This window comes from Salmo salar, chromosome 25, assembly GCF_965601325.2.
Source record: "Salmo salar chromosome 25, fSalSal1, whole genome shotgun sequence".
Taxonomy (NCBI): Eukaryota; Metazoa; Chordata; class Actinopteri; order Salmoniformes; family Salmonidae; genus Salmo; species Salmo salar.
In genome coordinates, this window is record NC_138315.1 from 27,944,376 (window position 1) to 27,965,133 (window position 20,758).

Consider the following 20,758-nt stretch of genomic DNA (forward strand, 5'->3'; position numbering starts at 1 on the left):
TGGTTCCAGAGAGACACTACAAAGAAAAACTGAAGAGTGCCCTATTCAGCCAGCGTCCATCCACCTTTCTTCATATACTGGTGACACTTTTACTGTGTTAGGGCAGATCCAGGTACCAGTCCGGTATGAGGGGAAGGAGTGGACGCTACCGCTTGTCATTGTCAAAGGAGAGAAAAAAAAAATCTACCTTGCTTGGCAGAAACTGGCTACAAAAGATCACGTTGAACCGGGGAGAAATCTTTAGTCTGAGAAATGACAAACCAGTGAGTCAGGCTACACTCACTAACATGCTGGAGAAGCACAAAGAACTTTTCAAAGATGGCTACGGCGAAATACAAGACTTCACAGCAAAGTCAGAGTGCAAGAAGGAACCAAGCCTATCTTTCACAAACCAGTTCAGTTCCCTATGCTCTTAAGGAAGCAGTAGAGAAGGAACTGGACCACGTACAGAAAAATAACATCACGAAAGTAGCGAGGAGCGACTGGGCCGCTCCGATCGTTGTAGTCCCAAAGACAAGACCGTCAGAATGTGCGGAGACTACAAGGTTACAGTAAATCACTGCATACTACCAGAGGAATATCCACTACCAAATGCTGAAGATCTGTTTGCCACTCTAGCTGGTGGGAAGGTTCAGTAAGCTGGACCTGTCATTCGCTTATCAGCAACTGAAGCTGGATCCGGAGTCAGAACAGTCTCTGACCATCATTACACACAAGGGGCTATTCAGATTCAATCGCTTGGCCTATGGAATCTCGACAGCTCCAGCAATATTCCAACACACAATGGATCAGATCTTGGAGGGCATAGACAATGTTGTGTGCTTCATGGACAACATCCTCGTTTCAGCACCAACAATTGGAGAGCACCTTGTAGTGCTGGACAAAGTGATGTCAAGACTGGAGAAATAGAGTGAGAATGAAATGCAACAAGTGTGAGTTCCTCCAGGACTCAGTGAAGTATCTCAGATACAAGATTGATGCACAAGGCCTGCACCCAACCAGCAGCAAGGTGGAAGCAATCGTAAACACACCAGCACCCACACATCTCTCAGAGCTGAGGTCATTTGTGGGGCTCCTGAACTATTACGGAAAGTTTGTGGCAAACTTATCCACATTGTTGCATCCGCTTCACCAACTGCTGCAGGCCGATATAAAGTGGAATTGGTCCCCAAAATGCGAAGAAGCATTTAAGAATTGCAAACAGCGTCTGGTAAAGAGCAAGTGGCTTGCCCACTACAACACAGAGATGAAGCTGAGACTCGTGTGTGACGCATCTCCATACTGAGTAGGAGCCGTCATCTCACATGTTCTACCATCAGGTGAAAAACACCCTATTGCATTTGCATCATGGACTCTGTCACCAAGTGAGAACAATTATGCTCAAATTGAGAAGGAAGCCCTGAGCATAATATTCGGAGTGAAGAAGTTTCACAAATACCTCTACGGAAGGAAGTTCCAACTGCTGACAGATCACAAGCCTCTGTTGGCCATCCTTGGACCAAAATCAGCTATACCAACCCTTGCTGCACTTCGAATGCAACGTTGGGCTCTGATATTGTTAGCCTACGACTATGAGATTTAGTACAGACGATCCAGTGATCACGCAAATTCAGATGCACTATCAAGACTACCATGCAATAGTGACTCCGACAGTGAAGATGATAGAGCAGTCTTCCAGATCTCTCTCATTGACGAACTGCCCATATCTGCTTCAGACATAGCAGAGGAAATGAGGAAAGACCCAGTGCTTTCCAAAGTCTTGGACTTAACATTAGGCGGTTGGCCAACCTTCGTAAATGACGATAACCTTCGTCCATTCATCGACAAGAAAGACCAGTTGTCCACTGATCAAGGATGTGTTCTGTGGGGATCAAGGGTGGTGGTACCTCACAAATTCCAGAGGAGACTGCTATCTGACCTGCATGAGGGACATCCAGGGTTCACTCGAATGAAAGCACTCGCCCGCCGTTATCTGTGGTGGCCTGGATCAGGACATTCAACAGCATGTAGGCCACTGCTCACCTTGTGAAGCTGTTTGCAACAAGCCTGCTGCTGCACCTCTGCATCCATGGTCCTGGGCTGCTACACCTTGGGAACGCATCCATGTGGATTACACCGAGATTGACAAGCAACATTTCCTTGTCGTCGATGTCCATTCCAAGTGGATGGAAATGTTCCCTACTCAACAGACCACAGCTGAGAAAACCATCAATCTTCTCAGACACCTGTTCGCATCCGTCGGACTAGTCAAGGAGCTCGTATCAGACAATAGCCCTCCTTTCATGTCAAACGATTTTGAAATGTTTCTCAAGAACAACGGAGTAAGGCACATCCTGTCACCACCTTACCATCCGGCATCAAACGGAGCAGCAGAGAGAGCCGTGCAAACCTTTAAGAAGGCCTGGACTAGACTCGAGGTTCAGTCTGTGCCCACCCACCAAAGGCTTCCCAAAGGCCTGTTTACTTACCGTAACACACCACACACGGTAACGGAATGTACACCAGTTGAACTGTTTCTGAAACACCAACCGCCTGACATTGTTGAAACCAGATTTGTCAAGCACCGTAGGCAAAGCACCAGCTACAGCAGAAGAAAGCTCATGACAGACACTCAAAGACTGTCAGAGAATTCAAAGAGGGAGAGAGGGTGATAGTACGTGATTTCAGACACCCCAAGCGCCTGTGGAACTCAGGTGTGATCTTGCAACGCAGAGGACCTTTGACTTACCAAGTCCAAATTGGTCATCGCCAGGTCAACGTTCATGTGGATAATCTGCTACGGTCCAACGCCCCAGCAGAGACATGCCGAGAGAACAAGAACAATAACGACCCTCAGGACTATTCTCCTGACTGTGGACGTACGGGAGAGACAGAGCCTGACCTTCCACCTGAACCTGGCCCACCACCGGAAGCCCAGGAAGAGCGGAGATATCCTATTCGACAGCGAAGGGCACCTCAAAAGCTTGACCTGTGAGTTGAGCTGTTTCAGGAGGTAACAGACAGTAAAACAAACAAACACTTTAATATGTCCTAGATAAAAAGAAAAAAAGGACATTACCTGGGTTAGTTATGAGGACAAACTCAATTTTTGGGGCAGAATAATCCTCTGGATTTGTGCTGGGCTCTGAAAAATCTGCTTCAACCCAGTAGTTGAAAAATGTTTTAAGAATGCATTGTTCAGATATTGCATTAGTAGTTCCCTAACATATTTACCTTGTTCTTTGGGAGTTAAACACTATGGGGGAGGAGTGTAGTATCTGGGATCTACATCTGTTTATATTAGTTACTATGCTGTTACTAAGTAGTAATGTATTACGGCAGTGTTACGTTACTACACCTAATAGGAAATGCACATGCGCACTACTGTGCCGGGGGCTGTGGAGCACGAGAGGTTTTGACTAAACGAAAACGAACTGTACTCCCGTCTCCTGCCTGGTCATTTCTCCACAACACAAATATTACAACTTGTATTCGGCGCATGTGACAAATAAAGTTTGATTTGATGTCCCCGCAGCAATGTTCCAACATCCCAGAAGAGTGGGGGCTGTTATAGCAGCAAAGGGGGAACCAACTCCATATTAATGCCCATGATTTTGGAATGAGATGTTCAATAAGCAGGGGTCCACATACCTTTGGCCATGCAGTGAACATGTCAACAGGCTTGATGGAAACAGCTAATTTGACGGTAAACTTTCCAAATGTCAACAAAACAATACGCTAGACAAGGTGGGATCGTTTTGTGTCAGTAAAATTAATGATAGAGAGATGGCTGTGGAAAACTTGTGTCCTCCCAGTATGACTCGGGAAAGCATGCAGTTTAATAGGCTAGATGAAATAAGTTAGGCTCTTGGAAAGTCATCTGCAAGACATCATTGAACACCGCAGCAATACAACTCCAAGAGCATTTTTATAACTAGTGGTTGATGTAAATTCCAGTTCAGGTTAAGTCCAAGAGAATAGATTTGAGACAGAGACAGGCAGCTGACTGAAAATAAGGATTTCCCTTCATGTTTTTAACCCAAGAACCCTTTCTAATCTACAGTAGAAGTCAGAAGTTTACATACACCTTAGCCAAATAAATGTAAACTCATTTTTTTCACAATTCCTGACATTTAATCCTAGTAAAACGTCTGTTTTAGGCCAGTTCGGATCACACTCTATTTTAAGAATGTGAAATTTCAGAATAACAGGAGAGAAAATAATTTATTTCAGCTTTTATTTCTTTCATCACATTCCCAGTGGGTCAGATGTTTACATACACTCAATTAGTATTTGGTAGCATTGCCTTTAAATTGTTTAACTTGGGTCAAACATTTCGGGTAGCCTTCCACAAGTTTCCCCACAATACGTTGGGTGAATTTTGGCCCATTCCTCCTGACAGAGCTGGTGTAACAGAGACAGGTTTGTAGGCCTCCTTGCTCACACACGCCTTTTCAGTTCTGCCCACAATTTTATGGGATTGAGGTCAGGGCTTTGTGATGGCCACTCTAATACCTTGACTTTGTTGTCCTTAATCCATTTTGCCACAACTTTGGAAGTATGCTTGGGGTCATTGTCCATTTGGAAGACCCATTTGCGACCAAGCTTTAACTTCCTGACTGATGTCTTGAGATGTTGCTTCAATATACATCTACATAATTTTCCATCCTCATGATGCCATCTATTTTGTGAAGTACACCAGTCCCTCCTGGAGCAAAGCACCCCCACAACATGATGCTGCCACCCCCGTGCTTCACAGTTGGGATGGTGTTCTTCGGCTTGCAAGCCTCCCCCTTTTTCCTCCAAACATAACGATGGGCATTATGGCCAAACAGTTCTATTTTTGTTTCATCAGACCAGAGGACATTTCCGAAAAAGTACAATCTTTGTCCCAATGTGCAGTTGCAAACCGTAGTCTGGCTTTTTTATGGCGGTTTTATAGCAGTGGCTTCTTCCTTGCTGAGCGGCCTTTCAGGTTATAGGACTCGTTTTACTGTGGATATAGATACTTTTGTACCCGTTTCCTCCAGCATCTTCACAAGGTCCTTTGCTGTTGTTCTGGGATTGATTTGCACTTTTCTCACCAAAGTACGTTCATCTCTAGGAGACAGAACGCCTCTCCTTCCTGAGCGGTATGACGGCTGCGTGGTCCCATGGTGTTTATACTTGCGTACTATTGCTTGTACCGATGAACAGGCGTTTGGAAATTGCTCCCAAGGATGAACTAGAATTGTGGAGGAGGTCTACAATTTTTTTTCTGAGGTCTTGGCTGATTTGTTTTGATTTTCCCATGATGTCAAGCAAAGAGGCACTGAGTTTGAAGGTAGGCCTTGAAATACATCCACAGGTACACCTCCAATTGACTCAAAGTATGTCAATTAGCCTATCAGAAGCTTCTAAAGCCATGACATAATTTTCTGGAATTTTCCAAGCTGTTTAAAGGCACAGTCAACTTAGTGTATGAAAACTTCTGATCCCCTGGAATTGTGATACAGTGAATTATAAGTGAAATAATCTGTCTGTAAACAATTGCTGGAAAAATTACTTGTATATTGCACAAAGTAGATGTCCTAACGACTTGCCAAAACTATAGTTTGTCATCAAGAAATGTGTGGAGTGGTAGAAAAAATGTTTTAAATGACTCCAACTTAAGTGTATGTAAACTTCAACTGTATTTTTTCTCCTTTAAAAACAGAGGCAGACAGGCATCGTTTCTGTGTGTGCCCACAGTCCAGTGAGCCGTGAAAAGAGAATAGGGCTATACTCTGCTGTGGTTGTGAATTGGTTGACAATCACTGCTTCAGTCATTAGCTTTTCTAATGTGTCGATACAATCAAAGCTAAGATATTGAGCAGTCCATAAGCTCAAGGTCTCTGTTCTTATCCTATCCACTTGGCTGTCGGTCCAAGGAATTCTCTAAATGCATGTGTACCCATAGCCTAGAATATGTGAATTATAGAATGTTTGTGTCCTTGTCCACCTGGTTGAGGGCAGAAACCCCCATCACTGACACTCCCTGAGTCCTTGCAGCTGGGTGGGTATTACACGCTCAGGTAGCCTCTATAGGAAGTGTGAGGATTATATATGCAGAGACATAGAACCACATAGAAATAGTTCTCTATGCGTGCATGCTGCCCAGCAGCATTAAAGAGAGATTTCACTTTAAATAACATATTTGGTTCATTACCATGAAAGCAGTTTGTTGAAAGAGAGCAGTCATGCTTTGGGTTCATTTACTGAGCAATTTCTTACCAAAAACCAATGCAGCTCTGACCATCCCTGCAGCTTATTATGGTATTTCTCTGGGCTACAAAGGAAGTATTCAGCCCCTTTGCTACTAGAGAAGAAATTGAGCTCAGGTGCATCCTGTGCCCATTGATCATCCTTGAGATGTTTCTACAACTTGGAGTCCATCTGTGGTAAATTCAACTGATTGGACATAATTTGGAAAGGCACACCTGTCTATATTAAGGTCCCACAGTTGACAGTGCATATCAGAGGAAAAAAAAAACAAAAACAAGCCATGAGGTCGAAGGAATTGTCCGTAGAGCTCCGAGACAGGGTTGTGTCGAGGCACAGATCTGGGTAAGGGTACTAACACATTTCTGCAGCTTTCAAGGTCCCCAAGAACACAGCAGCCTCCATTATTCTAAAATGGAAGTTTGGAACCATCAAAACTCTTCCTAGAGCTGGCTGCCCTGCCAAACTGAGCAATTGGGAGAGAAGGGCCTTGGTCAGGGAGGTGACCAAGAACCCAATGGTCACTCTGAATGAGCTCCTCTGTGGAGATTGGAGAACCTTCCAGAAAAACAACCATCTCTGCAGCACTCCACCAATCAGGCCTTTACGGTACAGTGGACAGACGGAAGCCACTCCTCAGTGAAATGCACATGACAGCTGGCTTGGAGTTTGCCAAATGGCACCTAAAGACTCTCAGACCATGAGAAACAAGATTCTCTGGTCTGATGAAACCAAGATTGAACTCTTTGGCCTGAACCAAGCGTCATGTCTGGAGGAAACCTGGCACCATCCCTACGGTGAAGCATGGTGGTGACAGCATCACACTGTGGGGATGTTTTTCAGCGGCAGGGACTGAGAGACTAGTCAGTAACGAGGAAAAGATGAATGGAGCGAAGTACAGAGAGATCCTTGATGAAAACCTGCTCCAGAGTGCTCAGGACCTCAGACTGGGGTGAAGGTTCACCTTCCAACATGTTAATGATCCTAAGCACACAGCCAAGACAATGCAGGAGTGGCTTTGGGACAAGTCTCAATGTCCTCGAGTGGCCAACCCCCCGACTTGAACCCGATCGAACATCTCTGGAGAGACCAAAAAATTGCTGTGCAGCGACGCTCCCCATCCAACCTGACAGAGCTTGCTTGAGAGGATCTGCAGAGAGGAATGGGAGAACCTCCCCAAATACAGGTGTGCCAAGCTTGTAGCATCATCCCCAAGAGCCTGTAGTCGCTGCCAAAGGAGCTTCAAAGTACTGAGTACTGTGTGACTGTCATATAGGCCTATCTAGCAATAAAGGCCTGGTGATGGTTTGATGCTTACAGGCTCATCCCAGTTATGACATTATACTATACATTGAGGACTGAAAGTCATTGAGGGTCAGTTTATCTGATCCAGATTAGCCTAAACCTAGTCCTGGACTAAACAGCATGGTCAGTGGAAAAAAAATCACCATTTAAAGTTCTTTCTTAGGAGCCCTGGAGTAGGCTTAATCGGAATCCAGGAAACTGGCCTTCAATGTGGGTGGCAGGTAGACTAGCGGTTAAGAGCGTTTGGCCAGTAACCGAAAAATCGCTGGTTGGAATCCCCGAGCAAACTAGGTAACAAAAAATAAATCTGCCAATATGCCCTTGGTCCTGCAAGTGGCTCTGGATAAAATGTAGGGCTGTCTAACTCAAATAAATGATCTTGGTCGACAGAGAGTCATCCTGTTTTTTCTACCAATCAATTGGTAGAAATGTTTAACATTATTTTTCCATATATTGGACACACACCCTATGTGTTTGATTAAAATCAACTACATATGCACTGAGCTTGTCTGATGCTTTAAGCACACTGTGATTAAATAATTAATTAACAAATGACCCAAAAAAAAAGAGCCCGATGGTCACACTTAAAATGACAACGAGTGAATGTGCGACTGTCTCGCTCTCCTCCCTACTTCAGCAAAAAGGCACCACAGCAAGTGTTTATTGCACTGTCCGTGCTGAAGCTGCAACATCATTTCAGCGATTTAGTTTCTTACTTGTTTCTGACTGACAAGTTCTGTCACTGAAATCCTCAATTTGTTTGGAAAAACACTCCCTCAACCCTTGCTCTCTTTATGTGAAACATGTACGCATCTCATGCATGTGACCAATAGGGCCTGACCTATAGCTTATCATAAATCACAAATTAATTGGTCATAAATTCAGAACACAGTAACAAGTGACAGCAAAATAGATGCGGAGGACGTGAAAAAGAAACTCGAAACAGGCGAATGTTTACTGGTTGTTCAGGAGGGAAAGGGGAAGTCAGACTCATTTGTGGAAACTACTAGAGATCAAGATAAAGGAGGATATAGGAGCAAGCGTTGCGTGAGTATTGTGTGCCACACAGTTGCTCTTAGATTACAATATTATAAATAACTAAGTGTCCCAGAGTCTGTTCTGACGAAAAAAATATATAAAGCCTTTATTACAGCAGACAAAAAACAGTTGCACACATTTGTGAATTGCGGTTTATTTCTTGTTTAGGCTAATTATTCAAAGCTCCCATTGTTATTTAATTTTTAAACTAAAATGCTTGATTGCATTTCAAAGCATGAATGTCTCGTATGCTGTGATGGCATGAACAAATGAATGATTGATTGATACAGTAGCTTATATATTTGAAATATAGGCCTAAGTAAGTTATGGTATTTAGACTAAACAGGACACGCTCTTAGGCCTACAGCTAGGGGGTGGTTGTACAAAGCCTACTAATGATAACGACATTACTTATTATTATAATGATGATCATAATAATTGTAATAATAACAATAAGGACATCAAGAAAAGGGAGGATATAGGAGCGAGAGCTGCGTGCATATTATGTGACAAACAGGTGCCGTTAGATTCATATATTTTTCTGCCTGTTTGGAACAGTGTAAACACTAAATCAATTATAAGTAATACCAGTCTGTTCTAAGGAAAACAATTGTAAAGCCTTTATTATAGCATAGCAAAGATAAAAAAAACAGCCGAATCTGTGAAATTGCTTTATCCAACCCGGTTCCTAGAGAGCTACCCTCCTGTAGGTTTTCACTCCAACCCCAGTTGTAACTAACCTGATTAATCTTATCACCCAGCTAATTATTAGAATCAGGTGTGCCAGATTCAGGTTGGAGCAAAAACCTACAGGACAGTAGCTCTCCATGAACAGGGTTTGAGAGCCCTGTCTTAGAGTGATGGAATGTGCCATCCACAATGTATTAGTCCACTGAGACAGGTGTCTTGTGCACCATGACAAAAGAAATCTCGGGCGACCAACAGCCTATCGACAAAATGGGGTCAGCCCTACTAAAATGTAAATGTAATTACATCATCAAGAGAGGATATAGAGCAACCACAATTCCTGTGTTCCCCTCCAGTCTAATGACCTTGTATTTCAGCCAGACAGGAACTGCCGAATTTGTAGGTCAACCTGTATAAATCAGGTTTAAGTGTCTTGTCCCTAAATGACAGCACCGTGTGAACAGCCCATCAGCACTCAGTCACTCCTCACTAAAAGACCTTCGTCTACGCATTTAATACAAAGACCTTTCTCCATCTTCTTCCATCTCTAATTATCTGTGACTGCTATGGTAACAGAGATAGGGGAAAGGATAGTAGGCAAGAGTGAAATAAAGAGAGAGCTAAAAAAGACAGCCTTTTCAGAACCCTGGCTTTCAAAGACAATTTGTAAAAATCCAAATAACTTCACAGATCTTCATTGAAAAGGGTTTATTTAAACATTGTCTCCCATGCTTGTTCAATGAACCATAAACAATTAATGAACATGCACCTGTGGAACGGTCGTTAAGACACTAACAGCTTACACACGGTAGGCAATTAAGGTCACAGTTATGAAAACTTAGGACACTAAAGAGGCCTTTCTACTGACTCTGAAAAATACCAAAAGAAAGATGCTCAGGGTCCCTGCTCATCTGTGTGAATGTGCCTTAGGCATGCTGCAAGGAGGCATGAGGACTGCAGATGTGGCCAGGGCAATAAATTGAAATGTCCATACTGTGATACGCCTAGGACAGCGCTACCGAGAGACAGGACGGACAGCTGATCATCCACGCAGTAGCAGACCACGTGTAACAACACCTGCACAGGATCGGTACAGCCGAACATCACACCTGCAGGACAGGTACAGGATGGCAACAACAACTGCCCGAGTTACACCAGGGACGCACAATCCCTCCATCAGTGCTCAGACTGTCCGCAATAGGCTGAGAGAGGCTGGACTGAGGGCTTGTAGGCCAGTTGTAAGGCAGGTCCTCACCAGACATCACCAGCAACAAAGTCGCCTATGGGCACAAACCCACCGTCGCTGGACCAGACAGGACTGGCAAAAAGTGCTCTTCACTGATGAGTCGCGGTTTTGTCACACCAGGGGTGATGGTCAGATTCGTGTTTATCGTCGAAAGAATGAGCGTTACACCAAGGCCTGTACTCTGGAGCGGGATCGATTTGGAGGTGGAGGGTCCGTCATGGTCTGGAGCGGTGTGTCACAGCATCATCGGACTGAGCTTGTTGTCATTGCATGCAATCTCAACGCTGTGCATTACAGGGAAGACATCCTCCTCCCTCATGTGGTACCCTTCCTGCAGGCTCATCCTGACATGACCCTCCAGCATGACAATGCCACCAGCCATACAGCTCGTTCTGTACGTGATTTCCTGCAAGACAGGAATGTCAGTGTTCTGCCATGGCCAGCGAAGAGCCCGGATCTAAATCCCATTGAGCACATCTGGGACCTGTTGGATCGGAGGGTGAGGGCTAAGGGCATTCCTCCCAGAAATGTCCGGGAACTGGCAGGTGACTTGGTGGAAGAGTGGGGTAACATCTCACTGCAAGAACTGGCAAATCTGGTGCAGTCCATAAGGAGATGCACTGCAGTACTTAATGCAGCTGGTGGCCACACCAGATACTGACTGTTACTTTTGATATTGACCCCCCCCCCTTTGTTCAGGGACACATTATTCCATTTCTGTTAGTCACATGTCTATGGAACTTGTTCAGTTTATGTGTGTTGTTGAATCCTGTTATGTTCATAGAAATATTTACACGTTAAGTTTGCTGAAAATAAACAGTTGACAGCGAGAGGACGTTTATTTTTTTGCTGATTTTATAAGGAGGAGGAGTGGGGCAGGAAGGGGCAGAGTAAACTAGGCCCTACTTCCAAAAGTTACAGTAGTCAAGCCTAAATCTCTTATTACCCAGGTTATGATTGAGGCTCTACAGTCTGAGCTGGACCAAGTGACCAGTAAACAATTACAATCAAGGTCTGGATGACAGCCATGAGAAAATAGAACTGTAGCAGAATCCTGATTGTCTTCATCTCACAATGATGTTTTGGAACACAGCAGCATGTGTTCTAGACTCTATTATAATAGGTAATGTTGATGTAGAAGCGGTGATGAAAACACAGCCATAGGTTCAGAGAACATGCTCATTAAAATACCACGTTACATAAACATGAACCAAATAGTCTAGTATTTAATTTATTCATGAGCAAAAAGAAAAGAGAAATACAAGTTTAAGAATAACAGTATAGCTATAGTACTATATGAATACAACTAAACTTGGTCATGCACAACTCTATTCCTACACAAAATAACTAGATGGGCACAAACTGATGAATTATTTGGATGTTAAAAATGACCTAGTAGTAAGCTCACAAAAGCAGCCATTTGATATGTTATACAACTGCTGGCCCTGTGGCTATATAGCACAGTGTACCCATGATATACACCTCAGTGATTCCTTTATAAAGCAGGGAAAAGACAGATGTATCAAAGACGCCTGGGTATATTTTCTTTCACTATTTACTTACACATCATAGCATTATTTTTAACACTCATTTCTTATGGAAGTAGCCAACTTACAATTGCATATGAGACCAAATATATTGCAGAGTACAGGTACATGAGAGCGATCACATAATACTATTTCCACCCACAAACATGTGTACTGTAGGCTGGCCATGAGAAAACATGACCTATCGCACAGCTATTTTAAGGTAACATAAATCACAGGCAGTAAATCACTGCGTTGCATTACATAAAACGTGTAGGTGCATTAACGGTGTGTAGGATGGTCTCTAACCTCCTCTCCTCTCTACTGGGGTTCTACTGTAAAGACCACAAGATATTGAAGCTTGTTATTATAATGTCCACAACTGTGACGGTTAAAAAAAAAAAAGGGACACTTTGGGGAAACAAACTCCTTGATCAGCTAAATCAGTGGGGAACACCCAGTTCCTAAACGAGGGCTTTCTTTGGCCTGGCGAAGATGCAAAACAAGGAAATTAAGATGACAAATGCTTCCCGAGTGACTGAAGAATCCAACAACCCAGCAGACCAGAAACTATTTAGATGAAGCTAAAAGTTTGGATAAACAGCTCTGGAAGCTCTTTAGATTAGATGGCCATGATATGGCGGTCTGGCAGCTAGGGGAAAAGTATACTGGTGGAAGGGTACTGGGAGGAGAAGTATTGGAACCTACCGTTTGGCTGTCAGGAAAGTCCATCTTGATCAATTTGTGGGCACACTCCTCAAAGTCCAAACTGTTGAAAGAAGAGAAACTTGTATTCACTATTCATCATAACTTAATAAGAGAATAATAATTTGCCAATAAGTGCATAAGTTTGCATTATCATATTCCAAAAAGCTTTATCATGCCATATGGACAGAGTGTCCAGGCACTAGGCAGGGTCATGTCTTTGCTTGGATGGAATTTTAAAAACTTATCACAGAAAAAGAAACTTTATCTGCCCTCATGTTTATTTTAGAAGTATATTCAGTACGCATTTAGACTTTATATATCCATAAACAAACATGGGGAAGATGTCTTATTTTGTTGTTTGATCACTTTGGAAAATTCCATCCAACCCAACTGCATTTAGGAAGCAGTCAATACTGCATTCTGCAGACATGGTGTAAAACTGTGATAAACACCATGGACCTCTCATTTCATTCATACATTTCCACCAGCATTCTGCATCCATTCTCTAACCGCTGACAATCCACGTGCTCCAAAACCACACAACACTAGAAAGAAACTGTCCCGACCATTTCCTTTACCATGACTAGACAGGGGAATTCTGATAGGACGGTGTTAAAACACAGAGGTTGGATAATCCCAGTGACGGTTATATAGCCTTCTTCAATACATGTGACATGTCAAACGTTATTATATCACATTCATAAAGGACAATTTGTATAAGCTCCGTTTGAAAGAGACACCGATCTGCGTGTAACTCCGCAGGTTATGCATCACACCGGCTATATTCACGCATCTGTAGAGGTAAACCCTCATCTAATTTCCTATGTGATCACTTATCAGGGCTCCTAAAGTTCAGTCCTCTCTCCATGTTGATGTTACTGCCTTTCTACCAGCTGGAACAGATAACCTTCTCACACAACAGAGCCAAACCCAGATAGGCCAAGTGGAGTTGAACTGGGCCAATGTGAGACACAAATAGCCAAGCCAGCCCAGTTCGATTCAGGTCGGCAAAATGTAAAAAGGCTAAGAGAGAACCAGGACCACAGAACTACCTCTTTCAGATTGAGTACAGTGTGGCTATTTATCACACAGACAGACAAGCCGGCCGGTCCACGGAAACTGATTTGAGTATATCACAGAAATTATGGAAGAATTATGGAAAATGTGACAAACTAGGCTATGACAAAGTACTTACCTTTACTGGAAGGCCACAAATATGCCAAATGTCTATGTCCCCATGCTATACAAACGTGCATTGCAGTATGCAAACACATATAATACAAAATATGTGGGAGGCTTACACTGCACATAGAAATACTCAGCCTGTCTATTAGTGGCCTTTAGACGTTCAATCAGAAACAAGGTTAAAATAGACTGCACACACGTATAACCTCTTATCTGAAAGGGCTTACGAGGAGAGGAGCTTTCAGCATCATCAACATATGACTGGCCCTGAGGTAGTATGTCTGAGACAGTCGATGGCTATGTACTCTGGTCTTCCAAACATTGCGGTGTGTCTGATAGTATGTGGATTGCTCTGCAGTGTCATCCTTCCACCTACATCGTCTTGGGAGTAAGTCTGCTCTGTTCTCTCCTTCCTACACCAGCTGGAAAAAGACCAGCTCAGATTTAGAGAAGCAGAATCTAAGAAAAATTGCCAACAATGGTTGCCATTCTCTTTGACCTACATGGCCAGGTTTTTTTCATTAGGCAGAAAATGGAAGAAACTGTGACTGGACTACCTGGATAAATGTATGGTGTGCTTTAATGAAAAAGACCCAGCGCAAAGAGAGAAAACTTCCCAAAAAGATTAAACTAGAGCATGGTGCATTCTGATCCTAGACTTCAGCAGGGCTGCTGCGTATGAATGAATAGCCTACTTCATCACTTGCTGCAGCAGTGTCCCTAATAGCAATGTTTTAGCTAGTCACTAAAACCTGGTTTAAAACGCCCCCGTCTCTATGAAAATAGACAAGTCTGTTCCTCTTCAAAATCTACCCCAACATCCCTTAACACAATGCTATTAAATTCTGCTCTGCAGAAGTCTGCGTCACCAAGAACTTAACCCAATAAAATGTTTTCATGCCAATTAATTATGAATGCGTGCAAAACAAAAAATGTTCATTCAATTAAAAGAAAAAAACATTCCACAAATACAGCTTTAAATAAACTGCTTTCTTCAAGACTTGTCTATCTGCTGTGGACATGGAGTGATTTTCAGCCATCTAGGTTTGGCCCAGAGGAAAAGTCTACTGCCCCATTTCTGCTGAAAACATCTCTGGATCTGGACCCTTTCCCATTCTGTTTGGTTTGGCAGATCTAGTTTACTTTTCTTAAATGAAAATAGCGCATTTAGGCAGCACGGACACACACAAAAAATAAGATGGATTTCAATAAGGGTGATTGAGTCATATCAGTGAACCATTGCAAAAAGTATAGCTAACTTGCAGATGCACTCTGCATTCACTCTATAAAACCTGTGAAAAAGTGGGAAAGGGTGAAAAATCAGCATTTATCAAAATTAAAATGCATCAAAAAGGGGGTTTAGGCCAAAGCAGGCAGTAAAGTTATGTGCAGAACAATTTGTATGGGGTATGCAATGTAAGTAGTGTAAAAAAAAGCAAGTCAGCCAAGCTAGCAGAATGATGCTGAAATTTGGAGCGAGAGAGGCAAATTGAAGGTTCATTTGAATTTCAAAATGTGATCATTTCACCACTTCACCTGACTTGGGAGGGCTCAGTGACAGCTGGGAAACATAACAGCACGTCTAATCCTTTTACACACACACACACACGAGGTTATAGGAAACACACCATGCTGACCAGATCCTGATACTGGATAAGAAACAGAGGATGGGCTGCAGTAAGTGGGCTGCACAATTCATTTAATTTTAATAGAAATTGCGACGTTGACATGTGCAATACGCAAATCGCAATGTGTTTGTCGTCTCTATCCAGTCACCCTCGCTTTCATGCAGCTGCTTGCTTCCGACACAAACCAAGTCCCGCCCCTTGTCACTCAAGCAGGCACAGCTGGCTGTTAGATTCAGTCACTCAGCTTGAGTCGGCATGCTTCTGTTTGCTTCTTCGTGTCAATCCACGTTTTCTGTATTAGACTATTTGTATCTTTATCTCTGCAAACAGCTAGTTAGTTAAAGCTCCATACCAAGTGCCTCCCCAAAAAAGTGTTAGCTGCTTATGTTAATTTCTCTAATACAGGCTGCTGCCAGTGACTGAGGCCGCATGTTGTTTGTGCAATGACATGTTCTGAGTCAGACGAACATGTGAAGAGCATTCTAAAATCTTGTCTGAATATAACATCTCTATTCAAAATGTATTTCGGGTCTCCTGGGAAACACTTTGGATTCTACCCTGTCACAACTCCTTCTATACGGTCTTTTTTATTCGTTTTCATGCCAAACACCAGCCATATAATTAGAATAGCCTACTCATTCTATTTCTATGACTCCAATGGTTCACATCACACACACAAACTGCCTTCAATTAGGATTCATACGCCTCAGTTTATTCCACATTTTGTTGTGCTACAGCCTGAATTCAATCTGTTTTTTTTCTCACCCATCTACACACAATACCCCATAATGACAAATTAAAAATATGTTTTTAGAAATAATACCAAATATATTGAAAATGAAATACAGAAATCTAATTCACAAGTATTCACACCCGAGTCAATACTATGTAGAAGCACCTTTGGCGACGATTACAGCTTTGGTTTCTACCGTCACAACTTCTACTATTTGGTCTTTTTTATTAGTTGTCATGCCAAACACCAGCCATAACAGCTTTGAGTCATCTTGGGTAAGTCTGCATCGGCTTTGCACATCTGAATTTGGGGATTTTCTCCCACTCTTCCTTGCAGATTTCTCAAGCTATGTTATGTTAGATGGGGAGCCGCAGTGACCAGCAATCTTTAAGTCATTCTACGGATTTTCAATGGGATTCAAGTCTGGGCTTTGGCTGGGCCACTCAAGTACTTTCACATTCTTGTTCTGAAGCCATTCCAGCTTTGCTTTGGCTGTATGCATTGTCCTTTTGGAACGTAAACCTTCGCCCCCAGTCTAAGGTCTTTTGCACTCTGAAGCTGCCACCACCATGCTTCATGGTAGGGATGGTGTTAGATGGGTGATGAGCTGTGCCTAGTTTTCTCCAGACATAACGCTTTGCATTCAGGCCAGAGTTACATTTTTGTCTCACACTCTCAGAATATCACGTGCCTTTTTGCAAACTCCAGGTGTGCCGTCATGTGCCATTTCTCAGGAGTGGCATCCGTCTGGCCACTCTACAGCACTTCACCAATCTGAGCTTTATGGTAGAGTATTGTCCTTCTGGCAGGTTCTCCCATCTCAGCCAAGGAACTATGTAGTTATGTCAGAGTGGTCATAGGTTTATTGGTCACCTCCCTGATCAAGGGCCTTCTTGCCCGGTTCCCCAGTTTGTTTGGTCTAGGCAAAGCCATATTTCTTCTATTTCCCAACTTTTAACACTCTACAAATTGTTTTATACCCTTCCCCAGATATATAGTACCAGTCAAAAGTTTGGACACACCTACTCATTCAAGGGTTTTTCTTTATTTTTTACATTGTAGAATAATAGTGAAGACATCAAAACTATGAAAAAACATATGGAATTATGTAGTAACCACAAAAAGTGTTAAATCAAAATATATTTTATATTTGAGATTCTTCAACGTAGCCACCCTTTGCCTTGACAGCTTTGCACACTCTTGGCATTCTCAACCACCTTCACCTGGAATGCTTTTCCAACAGTCTTGAAGGAGTTCCCACATAGGTTGAGCATTTGTTGGCTGCTTTTCCTTCACTCTGCGGTCCAACTCATCCCAATTCATCTCAATTGGGTTGAGGTCAGGTGATTGTGGAGGCCAGGTCATCTGATGCAGCACTTCATCACTCTCCTTCTTGGTCAAATAGCCCTTACACAGCCAGGGGGTGTGTAGGGTCATTGTCCTGCTGAAAAACAAACGATAGTGGGGCTAAGCCAGATGGGATGGCGTGTCTCTGCAGAATGTTGTGGTAGCCATGCTGGTTAAGTGTGCCTTAAATTCTAAATAAATCCCTGACAGTGTCACCAGCAAAGCACCCCCACAGCACCTCCTCCATGTGTCACTGTAGGAACCACACATGCAGAGATCATTCTTTCACCTACTCAGCATCTCACAAAGACATGGCGGTTGGAAACAAAAATCGCAAATTTGGACTCATCATACCAGTCTAATGTCCATTGCTCGTGTTTCTTGGCCCAAGCAAATCTTCTTATTGGTGTCCTTTAGTAGTGGTTTATTTGCAGCAATTTGACCATGAAGGTCTGATTCATGCAGTCTCCTCTGAATGGTTGATGTTGAGATGTGTCTGTTACTTGAAACTCTGAAGCATTTATTTGGGCTGCAATTTCTGAGGCTGGTAACTAATGAACTTATCCTCTGCAGCAGAGGTAACTCTGGGTCTTCCGTTCCTGTGGCGGTCCTCATGAGAGCCAGTTTCATCATAGCGCTTGATGGTTTTTGCGACTGCACTTGAAGAAACGTTCAAAGTTCTTGAAATGTTCCAGATTGACTGACCTTCATGTCTTAAAGTAATGATGGACTGTCATTTATCTTTGCTTATTTGAGCTGTTCTTGCAATAATATGGATTTGGTCTTTTACCAAATAGGGCTATCTTCTGTATACCACCCCATACCTTGTCACAACGCAAGTGATTGGCTCAAACACATTAAGGAAATAAACACAAATTAACTTAACAAGGCATACCTGTTAATTGAAATGCATTCCAGGGACTACCTCATGAAGCTGGTTGAGAGAATGCCAAGAGTGTGCAAAGCTGTTGTCAAGGCAACGGGTGGCTACTTTGAAGAATTTAAAATATATATTTTGATTTGTTTAATACTTTTTTGGTTACTACATGATTCCATGTGTTATTTCATAGTTTTGATGTCTTCACTATTTTTCTACAACTTAGAAAACAGTAAAAATAAAGAAAAACCGTGGAATGAGTAGGTGTGTCCAAACTTTTGACTGGTACTGTATGCCTCATCACAATTCTATCTTGGAGATCTATGGACAGTTCCTTGGACTTCATGGTAGTTTCTGCTCTGACATGCACCGTCAGCTGTGGGACCTTACATAGACAGGTGTGTTGAATTGGCCACAGGTGGACTCTTAAGTTCTAGTGACATCAAAGATGATCAAAAGAAATTGGATGCACCTGTGCTCAATTTGGAGCGTCATAGCAAAGGGGTGTGAATACTTACCATAAATTCCGGACTATAAGCCGCAACTTTTTTCCCCAGCTTCGAACCTCGCGGCTTAAACAATGACGCGACTAATATGGATTTTTCCCGCTTTCAATTTTTTTTTCTCCAAAAACACACATTCTGTGACATGCTCAGTTTTTTGGCGGCATGAAGCTTTCATTAGCCAATGAAATTGCCGAACGGTTAAGGTCAAACAACTTTTTTGTTTACTGTTTAGATTAAATCGTGCGCTCTCAAACTTCCCATCATTCTGATTACGGTAGTCATTTTGTCACCCTCATCATGGCAAAGACACGGAGAATGATGCAGGTTTCAAGTTGAAGGCGATTGATCTGGCTGTTGGAAAAGGAAATAGAGCTGCTGCACGGGAGCTTGGTCTTAATGAGTCGATGATAAGACGTTGGAAACAGCAGCGTGAGGAATTGACTCAGTGCAAAAAGACAACTAAAGCTTACTGCTAATTTTTAATAGTCCGGAAATTACGGTACGTAAATGAGATATTTCTATTTTCAATAAATGTGCTAACATTTCAAAATATATATGTTTTCACTTGGTCATTATGGGGTATTGTGTGTAGAAGGGTGAGAGTAAATGTTTTTATTTAATCCATGTTGAATTCAGGCTGGAACAACAAAATGTGGAATAAGTCAAGGGGTATGAATACTTTAAGGCATATATGCCATTTAGCAGACGCTTTTATTCAAAGTGACTTACAGTCATGCGTTCATACATATTTTTCGTATGGGTTGTCCCGGGGATCAAAGTGTTTTGATCTAAATTGCAATAAATATTGATAATCGCAATCTTTGTAAACAAATAGATTTTTGGCACATATCGTGCAGCCCTACACACACACACGCACAACTACCCACCTTGACTGGATGGCGAGATAGATGGTACGGCGAAATGCGACTAGGTTGACTTCCGTCTGGTCAAAGATGGTGACCTTCTCTGCTTCTATAAAAGGAAAACAGTACAAAGTTATAAGGATGAAGGAGGGTTATATTGATTGTTACACTGTCAGGTGTTGTCATGCTATCGGTCTCCACACAGAGGTCAATCGGTTTGTCTCATTCTTTTGCATTTCTCAAGCATGGCGCTGCCAACGCCAAAGTCGTGTGTTTGATTCCCGCAAGATACTAAAAATGAATACACTTACTGAAGTCGCTGTGGATAAAAGTGTCCAAGTGGCATGTATTATAATAACAAACCTGGGGTCATTGAAGTTGATACAAAGTTTAATGAATAGAGTGCCGAAGTGTTCTGACAGACCATCTAGGAGAGAGCAGTCAGTGAAACGTAAAAGCAGTGACCGATCTCTTGCTTGCCATGGGATAGCATCGAGACACTGAGAAATGACCCTGTGCATCCCCAAATGGCACCCTAATCCCTATATAAGGGACTACTTTTGACCAGAACCCATTATAGTGCATTATATAGGGAATAGGGTGCTATTTAGGATGCACACAGAGATTCAGAGGTCTCCTTCCTACCTAATGGTCTTGGTATGCAGTGCATTTCCTTTGCAGTACTGAGCCACTGGGGATGATGAGATTTCTGGGGCAGATTACCTCTGGGACCATCAAGGACAGCCAAGGCCACCACTATAACCACCACTGTCCCCAAGTTACCGCAGTACAGAGGACAGAACACGTCACTGAACTGAGCACTGTTAACATAACAGTATCCTTCCTCTTGTCACATGTTTAGGGTTTTGAACCATTCTCTTTGTAATTGT

The 20,758-nt window shown here is 42.7% G+C and overlaps 1 protein-coding gene across 2 annotated transcripts in view; it reads right to left on the reverse strand.

Annotated features, from left to right (window-relative positions):
- Positions 1-20,758, reverse strand: part of LOC106586461 (pre-mRNA-splicing factor CWC22 homolog) — a 60,770-nt gene that overhangs the window by 14,311 nt on the left and 25,701 nt on the right. For both annotated transcript variants that reach the window (XM_014173806.3, XM_014173807.3), the window contains exons 13-14: positions 19,893-19,977; positions 12,730-12,790 (exon numbers count right to left, since the gene is read on the reverse strand). In XM_014173806.3, coding sequence (XP_014029281.2) covers positions 12,730-12,790; positions 19,893-19,977 — 146 coding nt within the window. The remainder of the gene's footprint in view (positions 1-12,729; positions 12,791-19,892; positions 19,978-20,758) is intronic.